The sequence below is a fragment of the Candida pseudojiufengensis genome (genome assembly GCF_024610245.1).
Source record: "Candida pseudojiufengensis strain CBS 10847 chromosome Unknown scaffold6, whole genome shotgun sequence".
Taxonomy (NCBI): Eukaryota; Fungi; Ascomycota; class Pichiomycetes; order Serinales; family Debaryomycetaceae; genus Lodderomyces; species Lodderomyces pseudojiufengensis.
In genome coordinates, this window is record NW_026261522.1 from 558647 (window position 1) to 574970 (window position 16324).

General features: G+C 30.1%; 8 protein-coding genes across 8 annotated transcripts; 4 read left to right on the forward strand and 4 right to left on the reverse strand. All coding sequences in view use genetic code 12, as the record gives it.

Annotated features, from left to right (window-relative positions):
* Nucleotides 1-94: 94 nt before the first annotated feature.
* INP51 (phosphoinositide 5-phosphatase) lies at nucleotides 95-3070 on the reverse strand (the record flags this gene model as incomplete). Its single annotated transcript, XM_051758174.1, has 1 exon — nucleotides 95-3070. The coding sequence occupies one exon, from the start codon at nucleotides 3068-3070 to the stop codon at nucleotides 95-97; it is 2976 nt and encodes a 991-aa protein (XP_051617074.1).
* Nucleotides 3071-3377: 307 nt separating this feature from the next.
* KGF55_000337 (uncharacterized protein) lies at nucleotides 3378-4091 on the reverse strand (the record flags this gene model as incomplete). Its single annotated transcript, XM_051758186.1, has 1 exon — nucleotides 3378-4091. One exon carries the CDS (start codon nucleotides 4089-4091, stop codon nucleotides 3378-3380), a length of 714 nt encoding a protein of 237 aa, XP_051617075.1.
* Nucleotides 4092-4305: 214 nt separating this feature from the next.
* KGF55_000338 (uncharacterized protein) lies at nucleotides 4306-5802 on the forward strand (the record flags this gene model as incomplete). Its single annotated transcript, XM_051758197.1, has 1 exon — nucleotides 4306-5802. The coding sequence occupies one exon, from the start codon at nucleotides 4306-4308 to the stop codon at nucleotides 5800-5802; it is 1497 nt and encodes a 498-aa protein (XP_051617076.1).
* A 3-nt stretch (nucleotides 5803-5805) lies between these two features.
* Nucleotides 5806-6426, reverse strand: KGF55_000339 (uncharacterized protein; the record flags this gene model as incomplete). The annotated part of the gene is made up of 1 exon (XM_051758208.1): nucleotides 5806-6426. One exon carries the CDS (start codon nucleotides 6424-6426, stop codon nucleotides 5806-5808), a length of 621 nt encoding a protein of 206 aa, XP_051617077.1.
* Nucleotides 6427-9026: 2600 nt separating this feature from the next.
* On the forward strand, nucleotides 9027-10562 carry FCY21 (purine-cytosine permease; the record flags this gene model as incomplete). Its single annotated transcript, XM_051758219.1, has 1 exon — nucleotides 9027-10562. The coding sequence occupies one exon, from the start codon at nucleotides 9027-9029 to the stop codon at nucleotides 10560-10562; it is 1536 nt and encodes a 511-aa protein (XP_051617078.1).
* Nucleotides 10563-11107: 545 nt separating this feature from the next.
* KGF55_000341 (uncharacterized protein) lies at nucleotides 11108-12217 on the reverse strand (the record flags this gene model as incomplete). Its single annotated transcript, XM_051758230.1, has 1 exon — nucleotides 11108-12217. One exon carries the CDS (start codon nucleotides 12215-12217, stop codon nucleotides 11108-11110), a length of 1110 nt encoding a protein of 369 aa, XP_051617079.1.
* A 297-nt stretch (nucleotides 12218-12514) lies between these two features.
* On the forward strand, nucleotides 12515-15004 carry SNF5 (Snf5p; the record flags this gene model as incomplete). Its single annotated transcript, XM_051758241.1, has 1 exon — nucleotides 12515-15004. The coding sequence occupies one exon, from the start codon at nucleotides 12515-12517 to the stop codon at nucleotides 15002-15004; it is 2490 nt and encodes an 829-aa protein (XP_051617080.1).
* A 263-nt stretch (nucleotides 15005-15267) lies between these two features.
* Nucleotides 15268-16240, forward strand: CTP1 (Ctp1p; the record flags this gene model as incomplete). The annotated part of the gene is made up of 2 exons (XM_051758252.1): nucleotides 15268-15282; nucleotides 15368-16240. 2 exons carry the CDS (start codon nucleotides 15268-15270, stop codon nucleotides 16238-16240), a joined length of 888 nt encoding a protein of 295 aa, XP_051617081.1.
* Between the last annotated feature and the right edge of the window lie 84 nt (nucleotides 16241-16324).

The window sequence follows — 16324 nt, forward strand, 5'->3', positions numbered from 1 at the left end:
TGTTTTATCTGGAATTTAGAATCATACATTAACTTAGAAAAATCAGAATATTAATTAAATTACTGCTTTTGCATTATTATATAGATCTATAAAGCTAATTCAACATACCTTCCAAATCTTTACTAGATACAAATTCAGGTTCATTGGTTGGGGCGAAAGGATTTATTGGATGAAATGGATTAATAACCAAATCTGGATCATCATTCAAACTTGCAATACTTACTTTTGCTGGTTTACCCCCATCCAACCACCATTTATATTTATCTGAACTTGGAGGTGGTAAATTTTCATTATCAAAATCAATACTTTTTTTATCAAGGTCATATGAAATAGAAGAAATATCTTGTAATCCACCATGTTTGATTTTAAAATTATCATATAATTGATTTGAAATTTGTTTTTTAATGGATTGATTTATTAATTGAACAGTTATTTGAAATATAGCATACACTGGTCTATGATCAGAAAACACTAGATCTTCGCAATAATTATACTCGATTGGTTTCATTAGATTTTTCCTTGATAGATATAATATACGATCAGTCCATGCTGGAATTCTTTGTTTTTCACTTGTATCATATACTTTGGTGCCGTTATCGAATTTGTAGGTTGGAGGAAATGAAATCTCTTGTTCTGTGAAAAATGGAAACGCTTCACCACTAGCCATTTGTTGATTTAATTGATCAAACTCAAATAATTTATTATATGATTTTTGAGCAATTAACGATTGAACTTGATCATTTTGTATTGGTGATAATCTGTAATTTAAATCCCCTAACCATATAACACAATCATGATTTGGTATTCTTCTATTTTTGGAAAATTGAATTCCTTTTATTAAAGTTTTATAATTATGGTGCCTTTCTTCATTGTTTGTTAAACCAGCTGCAAAATGAGAAGATACAAAACACATCGATGTATCAGAGAATGTAAAACTAACTGCCACCCCTCCTTTATTAGCAGCAACTCCTCCAAGACCAGTTTTTTTGAATGAGAATTCAGCATTCGATATATATTTCATCTGTGATTCCTTAACGAAAAAAAATAGCACTAATCCACCTAATTGACCACTCCACATGACTAAATATTTATCTCGCTTTAACAAATACTCTAATATTTTTCTTTCCCATTGAGTTTTGTTTCTAGAGTCAGTATTGATCATTTGACCAGGTTTCAATTCAACTATTTCTTGTAGTCCAATAAATACCAAATCGTATACTTTGTTTCTACTACCTTTTGGGTATATCCAATCCTCAATTGTTCCATCATATAATTCACCATTGAGATTGAAAGTTGATGCAAAGACAGTTAACTCTGATTGTGTTGTAAATTGACTTTTATGCTTACTTAATTCTTTTGCAATATAATCATGAAGAGGATTGTGCAAATTAATGGGAGTTTGATCTTGTAGTCGACCCAAAAGTTTTAATAATGCTAGTTCGTTTGGTTTCGTTGTATCCACTACTCCATTCAAATATTTCTTGGTGATATGTGATTTAACTGAAGCAGCATGAGAAACATTACTTGTTTGTAGTTTATCCGTAGTTGAAACAAAATTCAACGTTAACTTTGTAAGTACGTAATCATTTTCTTGCCATAATTTAGCATGCTTAGTGTACAATTCTCTTTCTAATTCAATTCCAATATCACCAAAAGCTAATTCAATTATCTCTTGACTTATAATTTTCGATAAAAAATTGGCTTTACTTAAACTATCGAAAGAGTTGATTCGAAATATACCCAATTGTTTACCAATGAAACTCATTGAGGGTCTATCAAAAAACAATGCACCAAAGCTGACCGCAGATGATGAAAATTCATTAACAATATCTGATGGGTTTTGTGCAGTATAACCCACTTTTCTTATTCTTGAATGCGGTATGGGAAGATGTGTATACTTTAATTTATAATCCGAATTAGATGTGTCTTTGTTCTTCAAGTAGTACTTTATTTGTTCCTCAAATGATGCGTTTAGAACACCTTTATATGATTTATCTGATAGTTCGTTGATAATATGCACATCACCGTATTGGTTAGATAAACTTTCGATATGTCTCGTAAAAGCTTCTTGTGAAGCTTCAAATGATCTTGGAAAAATGATTCGTTTTCCGCTTCCTGCTATCAAACTTTTGCTAGTCGAGTTGACACTTAATTCCCAATACATCGGGACATTTCCTCTCGCAATAATGTAAGATAAACAAAATTTCTCTGTATATATAATTAATTCAGACTCAACATAATTGGCAACGCTTCCATCTCCATCACAACCCCAATCGCCAAAAATAGGCCCTTGTTTTGCACAACTTTGTTTTGAAATTAACGTCATTAGTGCTTCGTTTTCTCCGATATAAGTGTTGACAGTTTTAGCATAACCTCTCGCTATTATAATCAAAAATCCAGATTTGTCAATTTGAATTTGTTCATTGGCTGTCAACCTATTTCTAAATTCGAGTAACTCACTCATCATAAAGTTATTCCACAGGAATCTTGTGAAATATGACACATCAGCCACTAATTTGAACTCAAAATTTCCTACTCCTCTTTCTTGAATTGTAGATGTTATGTCAAATTGTCTTGAATAAAAAAATGCTCCACTAGATAGTAGCTTCCTTACTGAAGCTGCTGGGAATTTAATTCTTTCACTATCTTGATAACTCGATTCATCATAATCTTTATCATATATGTAATCATACTCATCATTATTCAAACAATGGAATTCAGTACCTGTGATTTTGTAAATTTGATCCTCAATTGTGGGAGAAGCGACAAGTTCATCTCTATTTATAAATCCCAAGAATACTTTGTTTTTCAAACTTAGTAAACCAAGAAATGCAATTAATTTATTTCGTTTTGGTGTTACATCTCGATATGAACTTAAATCTATGTACTCCTTCTTCACAAACTCAACTAAAACTTTAGTTTCATGTTCGTTATACTTGGATTTATGTCCTTGAATTAGACCTCGTATACTTCTATGTTTATAAGTTGGGGAAGGATGTCTGATAATTAATGCATGTGTTGATGTTGTGACTATAAAAGTTCTTGGTTTGTCTTTGAGGTACAATCTCATTTCCTTGTGTATGCGTAGTATGAATTTTATTATATCAATATCATAGAAACTTGTTAATTTAGTATCATATATATATAATTGAGTATAATTTTGGTGATTATTTGGTATGAATAACTTGCAACAATTAAAAACCGTAATAACGAATATAGAATAATAATGGTACAAAAGCAAGTCTTGTCTTAAATATATATGTTTACTCACGACACTACAACAATACAAAACATAGCCGTATACAATTTTGATTAATACGAATAAAAACTCGATGCATAAATTGGACTATTTAATTATACAGCATACGATGAAGGTTTCAGGCCACTTTTTTTGTTTTTTTTTGCTTTATATGTCCTTCTGGAATCCAATTAATATCGTAAGTGGTTGCACCAGTAGATGCAGATCCAACAGGAGCAGGTGAAACACCAGTCTTTTTAACTTTAACAGCTTTTACAGGAGCAGTACCCTTGAAATAAGATTTTCCCCAAATCTCATAACCTAAGTAAGCTAAAGCAATAAATGAAGCTAATAAAACAATTTCCAAAAAGATTAATCTTGGATCAAAAAATGAAATTGTTTTATCAATTACTGAAGCTAATTGACCACGACATGGTAAAACTTTAATTAATTCCTCATGAGCAATAAACACTTGTGGAATTAACTCATAATTGTTTGGAATCAAATCAACAGAAATAGTTTGTTCAAAAATTTCTGATTTACCAGGTGGAATAACAACTGGTCCAACTCTACCTTGAGTCAAATTTGTAACAATTTGGTTTGTAACTGGATTAGTGAAAGATCCAGTAACTCCAATGACTGTGATTTCTTCTGGTTCATTATTATTTACAGTATATTGAAGTGTAATTTCATCACCATTAACCCAATTAGCAACATCTTTTTGAGTAACTTCGGGAGTTTCTTTGATCCTATAGTCAGTTAAAATATCAACAGTTTCTTTACCAGTTGTTTCATAGCCTGATATGCATGCAATTGAGGTAGTTAAAGCAGTGATTATAGCTGATAACTTCATTTTTTGAGATGGAGACTTGTTTCTATGTGTGATCAAGAATGAAAATGGATTTATGAAAAATGTTGAAAAAATAAAAAAATTCGAATTTTGTGTAATGTTTTAATAAAATCTAAATCTGAAAACTTGTAAGCCAGATTCGAGTAACATCACTGCAAGATTCAAAATCATGATCATAGTGCCAACGGGGGAAATATAACAATAGCAGACAAATGAAATGTTTAGAAAAGCAATAACTCGACTACGACATCAACAAACAACTCACTTGCAATATAGATCGGCCACGATTTCATTGAACAAAATTCCAAATTCGGAAGCTGTGAAGCTAGTTACAAAAGTCCTTAAGAGAACAGAGCGACGAGTAAAAGAATACGAGAATGTTACAGAATTGTCCAAGCAATACGAACAACATAAATCTAATTTGTTAAAGATTATAAAAAGCGAGGAAATAAGCAATGCATTGTTTCGTGATGATGAAAAATTTGAAACATATTTGAAGTATACTGAGATATGTCAGCTATCAAACAAAAACTCTTTGTCTTTCAATAACACGGAAACTAGAAATACGATAATGCTTATTTGTGCAATGCTTGTGGAGTTAGTTTCTAATACTTTGGCAAAGCAAAACAACAGCAGCAAAATAGTTTTGAAAAATATGAATTACAAACTGAATTCAGATGATTGGTTGTCCTTGGAAAATTATAGAAAATACTTTAACTATTATAAATCGTCCCAATTTTTGAATGATGATAAAATTGATCCTACAATAAAAACTTTAAAAGTACCCAAGTTTAAACTGAACACATTTGATGATACCAAAATTATCGAAAACTTAGATGTAATATTTAAAGAGTACAAAATCAGCGATGATCAGCTTTCTCATTTAACATTAGCTTTGAAAATTGTTCAAGTCTTCACATCCACTCATAATCATATTCCTACTTTAAAAACTTTTGCTTATTTATTAGACAAACTCGGTGAATTGAATTTACTAAGCTTTCAAAAAATTGTTTATTTATCTTTGTTTCAATATAAACATCAACCAACGGTATTGGCAACTCCAAATTCAAATTTTGATTCCAAATTCCCACAATTAATGGCTGATCATTTCCTACATATCATCACTGCCTATCCGGAAATTTTAAAGTCACTACTATTTTATCAAGCTTTAAGAAAAGATAGTGTCACGTTCATAGAATTGCTATCTTTTTTGAAATTAGATAAAATAGCTGGTGAAATAATGGTCATTAAATCACCTTTATTATCAAAATCAAAATATAAATTACCTACTTATATTCCAAGTTTCAATTTTGATAAAACCTTATTATTAACTATATCAAGAAGATCATTGTATGATATCATGAGGCTAAGTGTAGATATGAAATTGTTTGAATATTTGGATTTGTTGTTTAACAAAATAGTATTACATTCGAAGGATCGATCAAATATTCAATTGAACTATATTGAAGATAATTTAGTGGAAGGTAAAATATTCGATAATGAGCTCTTTTCAATCATGTTCACCGCCGCAATAGAGTCAAACGATCCGGGTAGAGTTATTTGGTTGTTACCGTTTTTTGATGAGTTTTTAAAAGAAAATGACTACAGTATTCCAAATGAACTAAAGGACAAGACTTTACATGCATTGAAATTATTCGGACTAGAAGGTAAACTAAGAAAGTATGAAGAACATTTTGTAAATATACCTAAATAACCATTATTTAATTTCAATAATTGATTTGACAAATTCTTTACCGGCTTCATCCCATTTCTTTTTGATATCAAAATACCTAACAGTAGTTTCGTGCCAACTAATAATTTTATTCTTTTTTCTACTTTGAAAAGTTTCCATTAAAGCTAGCAAAATTGACAATTTGCTGATCAACCCAGTGTTATTGTCATTCAAATCATTTGCTCTGGCTAGGATTAATGCAGATGGATCTTTGATGTCTTCTGATTTTGATCTCTTTTGAATTGATTTAGGTTTCAATTTCTTGGTTGATTTTCCTACACCCGATTTTTGAATATTTACATCCACATTCACAGTGACTGATTTTGTTCCTGAAGTTTCTACTTTTGAGTTTAAGGTAGTTGATTTTTGATTTGATGTGAGTAATTTCTGATTTGAGGTAGCTGTTGTGGTGTTCAAAGCACTGGATTCTAGATTTGATACAGATTGATTACATTTGTTGGTAGTGGTGACTGATTCTATTTTTCCTTGTTTTTCAACTTTGGTTGCGACGCTGGCAGATATTGAAGCTTGTACCATGAACATTTCATCATTGGATAATCTTGAGTGAGTTCTTACTACATGAATACCTTTTCTATTCCGTGTCATTTTTCCTGATCTTGGAGAAAGAATTAGTAATTGTTACTAATCTCGAGAATTAATTTCATTTCAACTCCTTGGTGACCTATAATTAAAAAATAATCTAAATCTGAAACAAGTCACAAAACCTAATTTTATAATAAGTCTTGGCTCAACTCTTAAATTTTCAAGTGATAAATGAAACAATTTTGGTAAGTATCAACTTTGAACCATTTTGATTAAAATTAAAGACTTAAGATAGCATGCAAATAATGGGGCTTCAAACTATAATTCACTTTTCAGACTTTAATTCTAACGAGGGTATAGTTTCTTTACTTTAACTCTCTCATATTAACATTCAGGAACCAATGTACGGACTACAGTTTGAAAATTATCTAACTAGGGAATCAAGCTATGAATCATCATATTCAATGAAATTATCAGTTTTGACTCAGTGATACAATACGACGACAAAGCTCAAGGATAGAATACTTAAAAATTGATCTGCAAAGTCAGTATTGTTCTATTAAGACATTTATTACCATCAAAACATGAATCACAACTTTATACAAAGGAACTGACTTTTCACTCCGAAATTGTGATCAAAGAGTGGTCCTGGTATTTAAGGATTTCAAAAAACAATTAGTTGCGAAAATAAAAGAAGACTTGTTAGTTGAAATACCATCAGCCTTAGATATTGTTTCAAAATACATAAAAATCCGATACATACACTACCCTCAGGGTTCCCTAGTATCTAAAATTTAACGATACGTAATCCGCTGAATTTGCTTAATTCAGGCAAGTAGGGGTTAGCTGAGTTTTATTTCTTTTACCCTATTCACTTGGTTAAACCGAAATGAGATTCATTCACTTGGCAAAATCCAGAAAACTTAGGTAATCGAGGTATGTACCGACGAACTTAATTAGAGTCTGAGTTAATCATGCAGCCCGAAGGAAGACTTGAAAATTTTGGGAATTTCAAAGTATTTAATTTCAAAGACAAAATTGCTCGAAGACCAAAGCAGGCTTTGTAAAATGATAAGAAATCGAATGAATTTTATAACATCAATTAAGGAGGAAGCCGTTAAAAAACAAAAAGTTGTGTTTCAATTAATCTCAACAATCTCCTATTAATACCAACGGAATGGAAGAAACTATTGTAGCAAGATCCATCTGAGTAATTTTTGATGAATCTTGATTTTGAATTATTAAGATCTAAGATTGAATTTTTGAAACGAGCGCCAAGAATTTATTGAATTTTTTGTTTCAATAGATACGAGTTTCACTTTGTAAAAAATGTCAAATCATCATAGACTTAACATTTAGTTCAAATGAATTATGTAGTAGACATATTATATTAAAATAAAAGGTTATATCACTTTCATAAGCCAGGCTCGTAAATGGTTCGGTAATCATTCATCATAAGATATTGTTCTTTCAAATCCAAAATAATTTGCAGAACATTCCGACTTAATCAAGAGAATGGAATATGCAAGAGATATTGAAGTACTTCGTATGTAAAATCAAAGAAATTTAAAGCACAAGACATTTACAACAATTAGTTTCTAATTGACTCAGTTAAGATTAGCTTACTGAGCTTATGAATATTGTTCGATAGAACACTTAAGTCTAGCGCATTATTCTTCTCTTTTTGTGCTATTGCCAATTTCATCTACGGCAATTTTTTCCAATTTTCCGAATATTATTTTTTTTTATAAAAACCTTCAATTTTTTGTTCCTATGATTGAACCCTACGAAGTAGTCAACATATTATGTGACTAATGAGTAAACTGATGTCAGTTAAGGTTGTTCTATAGATTCCAGCTTCAAATTGGGCGGTCTTGATAAAAAAACCGTTATAAACCGTAAGTAGAAACGAATTAGTTAGTTCCGATGGAACAAGGCATTACAATCAGTAGATAAAGAAATGTCATCTCAGACTTATCTTAAATGCAAGGTAAATTACATTACATTTATTAAGGCAAAGACCTATTTTTAACACATTGAACGTCTAAAATGAACGCCCATATCCTTTAATTTTAATATTGAGTTAAGGATGTAGATTGAAAAATTTGTAAAAAGAAACGATATCTAAGATTGTTAAAAATATGTCAAATGGATTAAAACTTGGTTTGTAGCCTTCTTTACGTACAATAATAGAGAAGAGAGGAAATTTTTTAATTTTAATGTACGTATTTTTAAAGAGATCCTCTTATCATAATCAATGTAATAAACTTAACAATTATCTGAAAAATTTTGAAGATCTTTCTAAATTTATTTTCGTTTATCTCTTTGTTTTACTGATTGAAAAATTCCATTTATCAATATATACCCCATCCTTTTTATCTTATATACATATCGAAAGGTATAAAATCAAATCGAAAACCCTGTTTTGATTATTTTTCACCTTTTAAATTAAAATTTCATCTACCCAAACATATACCAGTCCAAATCATCTGCTATATATTTACTTAACATCTCATTAGACAAGTAAATATACTTTATCCATCTCCATCTTAAATACATAATAATAAAGGGAAGTTTCATTAAGAGCTTATATAAGTAACACAGGGACATTAATTCTAATCTACATCAAATATTATAATAATAAATTAATATAGTTGCAAAATATGAGTGATGAAAAAAATATTGCCATAAGTGGTGAAAAAGCTTATTCATATGATGATATAGATCATCCAAGCACTGGATCTACTTCAGATGCTGAAGTTTATCATACAAAAGTAAATTTCATTGATAGATGGGCTACAAAGTTAAGAGCCGAAACCAAAGGTATTGATATGGTAACTGATGAGGAAAAAACAGAAGATTCTTTATGGGATGCTGCTACTATGTGGTTATCTGCAAATTTAGTTATTGCAACTTTTTCATTAGGTGCTTTAGGTATTACTGTTTTCCAATTAGCTTTTGGTCAAGCTGTTTTAGTCTGTATATTTTTCACTGCTTTAGGTGCTTTTACCGTTGCCTATTTTTCATGTTTTGGTCCTGCTTCTGGTTTGAGACAGATGGTCTTATCAAGGTTTTTAATTGGTGATATTACATGTAGAATTTTTAGTTTTATTAATGTTATTGCTTGTGTTGGTTGGGGTGCTGTGAATATTATGGCATCTGCTCAATTGTTACATATAGTTAATAATGGTGCTTTACCTCCATGGGCTGGTTGTTTAATTTTAGTTTTATGTACTATTGTTGTTACATTTTTTGGTTATCATGTAATCCATATTTATGAAAAATGGTCTTGGATTCCAAATTTAATTGTTTTTATCGTTATCATCGTTAGATTTGCAATGAGTGGTAAATTTCATAGTGCTGGATTTGAAGGTGGTCAAACTACTGCAGGTAATGTTTTGAGTTTTGGTGGAACAATTTTCGGTTTTGCTACTGGTTGGACTACTTATGCTTCAGATTATACAGTTTATCAACCAAGAAATGCTAATTTAACAAAGATCTTTTTTTCAATCTTTTTGGGTTTATTTTTACCATTAGTTTTCATTTTAATTTTAGGAGCTGCATGTGCAACTGGTATTAAAAGTGATGCAAGATGGGCTGAACTATACGAAACTAATTCAGTTGGTGGTTTAGTCTATGCCATCTTAGTCGAGGATTCATTACATGGGTTTGGTCAATTCTGTTGTGTAATCTTAGCTTTATCAACAGTTGCCAATAACATTCCAAACATGTATTCAATGTCATTAAGTGCTCAAAATTTCTGGAGCCCATTAGCTAGAATTCCAAGAGTTGCTTGGACTATCGCTGGTAATGGTGCAACTTTAGCTATTTGTATTCCAGCTTATTATAAATTCGAATCAGTTATGGAAAATTTCATGAATTTAATTTCTTATTATTTAGCCATTTATGAATCATTAATGTTAAGTTCACATTTAATATGGCACAAGGGTAATTTCAGAGCTTATCCATATGAGAGATATCTTGATAAACAGGCTTATCCAATTGGTTTAGCTGGAACTTTTGGTTTCTGTTGTGGTGTCGCTGGTGTTGTTATTGGTATGAATCAAACTTGGTATTCAGGTGTTGTTGCAAAACAAATTGGTGAATTTGGTGGTGACATTGCTTTCGAATTAGCTTTTGCCTTCGCGTTTATTGGTTTTAACGCCACAAGGTATTTTGAGTTAAAGTACATAAGGTGATGTAGAAGTCTGTTTTTAAATTAATATTTTAATGTTATTTCAATAGATTTAGTTTTACTAGATTTTAACTGAAAAATCAATCATAATTTTATTACGCATTTCATACCCAATTAGAAGCTGAAATGTAGCTCTTATTAATTTGAAATCCATGTTCAGTTATACGAATATGGTGTTTACCATTTGCTCGAGTAAACCTGGCGTGTTCATGAAGCTATACTGACATTTTGTTTGGTCTAAAAATTTTCCGTATTTCAAAACCCCTTAATATTTCGCTACCATATTATTAAACAAGCTTGTTTCACAAATAAGTCATTGATACATGGGAGTAAGGTCGAAGAAAATTTTTACGAAACGGTGCTATTAACGAGGGATTGTATTTTGAGTTATTCTCATAGAAGTCTTCATGCTTATTAGTAATCGCATAGTTTACTTTTCGCAGTTTCATGTATCTCTGTGCTTAGTTTGGAAGATCAATCACAGCTATAGTAAATTCACTCAATTGTAGAAGAAATCCTTTCTAATGAATATCGATTTATTCAATTTTACTATTTCTCAGAGTTACTATTTCTTTCTTCATATTTTTCATAAAAATGGAAACATTCAAATCCAACTTCAATCATAATCAATAAAATAATAATCCATTCTAATCTTGTAGACTTTTTTTCATTTAATACACTCAAGAATGCTCTTTGTTCCTCTGTTGCATAATCTAATTTTCTATTCATAATTGAAATTCTAGAATTTATATCAAGTATTTTACTAACTGAATTATAAATTTTTTCTAAATCTGGTTCACTCCAATAAAGATCTGGCGTATCTATTAATTCCGAATACAAGTTAAGTTTACCTCTTAATAAAAACAATCTTCCTGTGATTCTTAATAGTTCATGTTCCGTACTTGTAATTCTTTTACCTTGAGACAAAATTTCTGAATTGTTTCTTGTTAGTGTCAAAAATTCTTCTAATTGGTTTTCTAAGATGGATAATCTAGTTGATCTACTTAACCCGATTGCAAATGCTGCCATATCCAATAATCTCTTGTTCAAATTTAGCCCCTGGACAACCAAGATTTCCCCATGTAGATAACTATTTCCATTGTGTAAAGGTTGTTCAGGTAATTGTTTCAATTCTATCCAGTCAATTTCTTCACTTTCATATTCATTGAATTTTGATATAATTGAATTTATAAAATTTGGTAAATATCTTTTAACAATTTCTTCTTCGGTTAAATTCCAACCAACTAATGTTCCATTTGATAGAACCATTAAATTACTAGTTGGTGAGATTGTTATATTCATGACTTCTTCAGGTACTATTACCTCGATGTTATATTTTTTTTCGGATTCATCTATGAATTTATCAAAATTAATTGAATCACCAACTGTTACGGAAGTCACAATAGACAAATGGCTCTCCAAAGTCTTAGTCTTTTCATCATCTCGATTATTTTCATTCAATAGTGATAAGATATAACTTGTTGATTCATTTTGAAACTTTGGATCAGCTCTTCGTAGTTTTTGAGCTCCTATTTTCTTTTTAGGAATGTTCTTTGGTCTTATCGCAGCTGATGTGGTGGTAGGAATAGGATTTGATAATAGTCGTCTTTGAGTAAATTTGAAACAATTATTACAAGATCGTGAAAAATATTTAAACATTGAATAGTATAGGTTATTATAGCATTGGGTTAGTTAGTCATATGTATAAACTAATTGAAAGTTAACTTGACTACTATCTCATAATTAGGTGATTTTTCAAATCAGTAGTGCATGTAAAATTATTGTTTGTCATAAAATGTATTGTCGCAATATTTGATGGAATTCTAAATTTATTTTTAAATTTGCAAGAAATTCTATTTACATTAAAAACCTTAGTTGTTATACAATAAGCGACTATAAGAGGTAACAGAAGCAACTATCATTTCGACAGCTCATAAGCTTCAATAATTAGCTGCAATGGATAGTCAACACTCTGATTTTCAACCATTATCTTCAAATGATTCAAATCTACCTTCTCAACAATCACAACAAACACCATCATTTTCACAACCAAATCAATTCCAAACACAACAACTCCCACAGCAACAACAGCATCAACAACAGCAACAACAACCACAACCACAACAGCAGCATGGTGGAATACAAATAACCCCTCAGTTTTTGGCTTCCTTGACTCCACAACAATTGCAAAATATGAGAGGTAATCCTCAAGTTCAAGAAATGATAAAACAAATGATTTTGAGGCAACAGCATCAACAGCAACAATTAAACAACCAAAATAAAGGTATGAATACACCTCAGGCACCACATCAACAACAATTTTCACAACAACAGCAACAGCAGCAACAACCACTACCAACACAACAACAACAATCCTTCATGGATAATCCTAACGATCAAAGACAACAATTTCTAGCAAACAGTCAAGGACTTCATAATTTATCACAAGGCTCTTATAGACAACAACTAGATAATTTTCCTCAAAATCTGCCACCATTACCGTCTCAAATGGGTCAACCACAACAACAGCAAGGTGGTCAGAATGAAGCTATTTATAGACAAGATGTACCTAATCAAATGTCACCACATAATATGCATCCTCAAGTTGGCGGTTTACCTGGAAGTTTACCTGTTAATAATTTACCAAACAGAGCTTCGGCTACGGGTGGGCCAGGAACATTATCGAATCCAAGTCATCAATTCACAGCGGATCAAGTGAATAATAATCCATTACCTTTCAATGGAGTCACTCCAGTAGTAGGTGGTCAATCAGCTGGAGTAAATCCTCATACTCATCTATATAATCAACAACAACCAGAAATTATAAGAAACTCATCCATAAATCAAGCTCAAAAAATTAATTCTAGTTTGAGTGTACCACTTTCTTTAGCTTCTAGTACTTCACAAGAATTAGCAAATAAAATACCCATGACACAAATAAAAAGTTTTAATCAATGGTCATCAAAATTAACTAGTGAAGGTAAACCAGTACCATTAGATACAAAAGTATATGAAACTATTATAAAAAAAGATGGAGATTTTTTAGCGAATTCATCAAAACAAAATCATGATATGAAAACTTCAATAGAAAATTTAGCTAAAGATTTACAACATTATAATCAAGTAAAACAATTAAGAATGGGATCAATTCAATTAAGTTCTAAAAATCAACAAAATAATAGTATATGGGGAGAAGGATATCAAGGATATGGAAATGGTGTAACTAATACAAGTACAAAATTAATAATACCAGGACGAGATTATACAGATCGAGAAATTAATGAAAAAGTATCTTTACAAAATTTAAAAGGTAGAAATTATGTACCGATAAGATTAGAATTTGATCAAGAAAGAGATCAATTCAAATTACGTGATACATTTTTATGGGATTTAAATGAAGAAATAATATCAGTTGAAGAATTCACAAACCAATTATTACAAGATTATAAATTTATATCAAAATTACATTATCCAACAATAGTTAATTCAATAAAAGAACAAATCCAAGAATTTCAACAAAAACCAAATAAAACAACTGGAGAAATAAGAATACCTATTAAAATTGATATAGTAATAAATAATACTCAATTAATTGATCAATTTGAATGGGATATTTTAAATTCAAATGAAAATGATCCTGAAGAATTTGCAACAATTATGTGTGATGAATTATTTTTACCTGGTGAATACAGTACTGCTATAGCTCATAGTATAAGAGAACAATGTCAAATGTATCATAAAGCATTAATTTTATCTGGTTTTAATTTTGATGGTACTCCAATAACAGATGATAATATACGTAATCATTTATTACCTCCATTAAGATTAGTTTCAAAAGATTATCAAGTTGTTGATGATTTTTTTTCAATATTAAGAAATCCAACAAATGTAAATGAATTTAGTCCACAATTAATAAAATTAACTGAATTGGAAGTTGAAAGAAAAGATAAAGAAATGGAAAGGGATAGTAGAAGAAAAAGAAGACATAATTATAATGAAGATATACAAATTAATTTGAATGGTGGTGTTGGTGGTGGTGGTAACATAGTCAATAGTGCAGGTAGTTTTATAAATGGAGGAAATAATTTTGGTTCAACAATAAATACACCAAATATAACATCTTCAACTACAGCAAATACAAGTAGTTCAAGAGGTTTTGGATCATCAAGAAGAAATGCAGCTCATATAGCAAGAGGTAATACAGCACCAGATCTTTCAACAGTTCCAAAAACTTTTAGAACTCCTGCTCCATCAAGTGTATTACCAGGTGGAATTGATTTAGGAGTTCCTGAAATTTATCAATATGATGAAATATTTGTAAATAAAATTCAAATTAGAAATCCGAATTATAAACCTCCTTCACCTGAATTAATTATTAATGATAAAGTTGATTATGATTATGATCCATTAAAAGGAACTTTCATGGTTACTATAAAAACTAAATAAAAAAAACGAAGGGGACAAATGTATTATTATCGATAGAGTATATATAAAAAAATAAGATTGTATTATTGTATTATTAAATTGATTTATTGATATTTCATAATCTCTTTAATCTTATCAAGGTCCATATAAAGTATTGTGAGTAATTCGTAAAATTCGCTAGTTACACAAAATCAATTCCATAATTTTTTTTTTTCACATTTTTCAAATTCGAAATATGGAGTAAATATATGAATATCTGAAACACACAATTGAAGAATAAGAACATGCCAAAAGATCAAGTATGTAAGATCTTGGAGAGTCAACTTACAAGCAAAAACTGTTTCATTTTTCAAACTGAAATTACTAACATTTCTAACTATTTAGAAAGTTGATCCTTTCAAATCATTTATAGCAGGAGGTACAGCAGGAGCAGTTGAAGGAGTAATAACATATCCATTTGAATTTGCCAAAACAAGATTACAATTAATAGATAAAAATTCATCAACAAAAACATCAAAAAATCCAATTAAATTAATATATAATATTGCGAAAACTCAAGGTATATCAAGTTTATATGTTGGATGTCCTGCTTTTGTTGTAGGAAATACTGTAAAGGCATCAGTTAGATTCTTAGGATTTGATTATATAAAAAATTTATTGAGTGATAAAAATGGGAAATTAAGTGGTCCAAGAGGTGTTATTGCTGGTTTAGGAGCTGGATTATTAGAAAGTATTGTTGCTGTAACACCTTTTGAAGCTATAAAAACTGGATTAATTGATGATAAACAAAGTAAACACCCCAAGTATCAAAATGGTTTAGTTAGTGGTACAATAAAATTAATTAAAGATATGGGATTTAAAGGTATTTACCTGGGAGTTGTACCTGTTAGTTTAAGACAAGCTGCAAATCAAGCAGTTAGATTAGGTTCATATAATGCTATAAAAACAATGATTCAACAAGCTACTGGTACACCACCAAATAAACCATTAAGTTCATCAGCTACTTTTTTAGTTGGTGCATTTGCTGGAGTTATTACTGTATATACTACAATGCCTATTGATACTGTAAAAACAAGAATGCAAGCATTAGGTTCAAAAGATCAATATAAATCTACATTAGATTGTTTTATAAAAATTTTTAAACAAGAAGGGTTATTAACTTTTTGGAAAGGTGCTACACCTAGATTAGGAAGATTAGTATTAAGTGGTGGTATTGTATTTACGATTTATGAAAAAATGTTAGTATTATTGAATTAAAGTATTTTGATAAGATAAGGAGGTGATCATGATGATGGGGATATAGAAAAAGTTAGAATTAAATTTAAATTTGTTTTAATAATA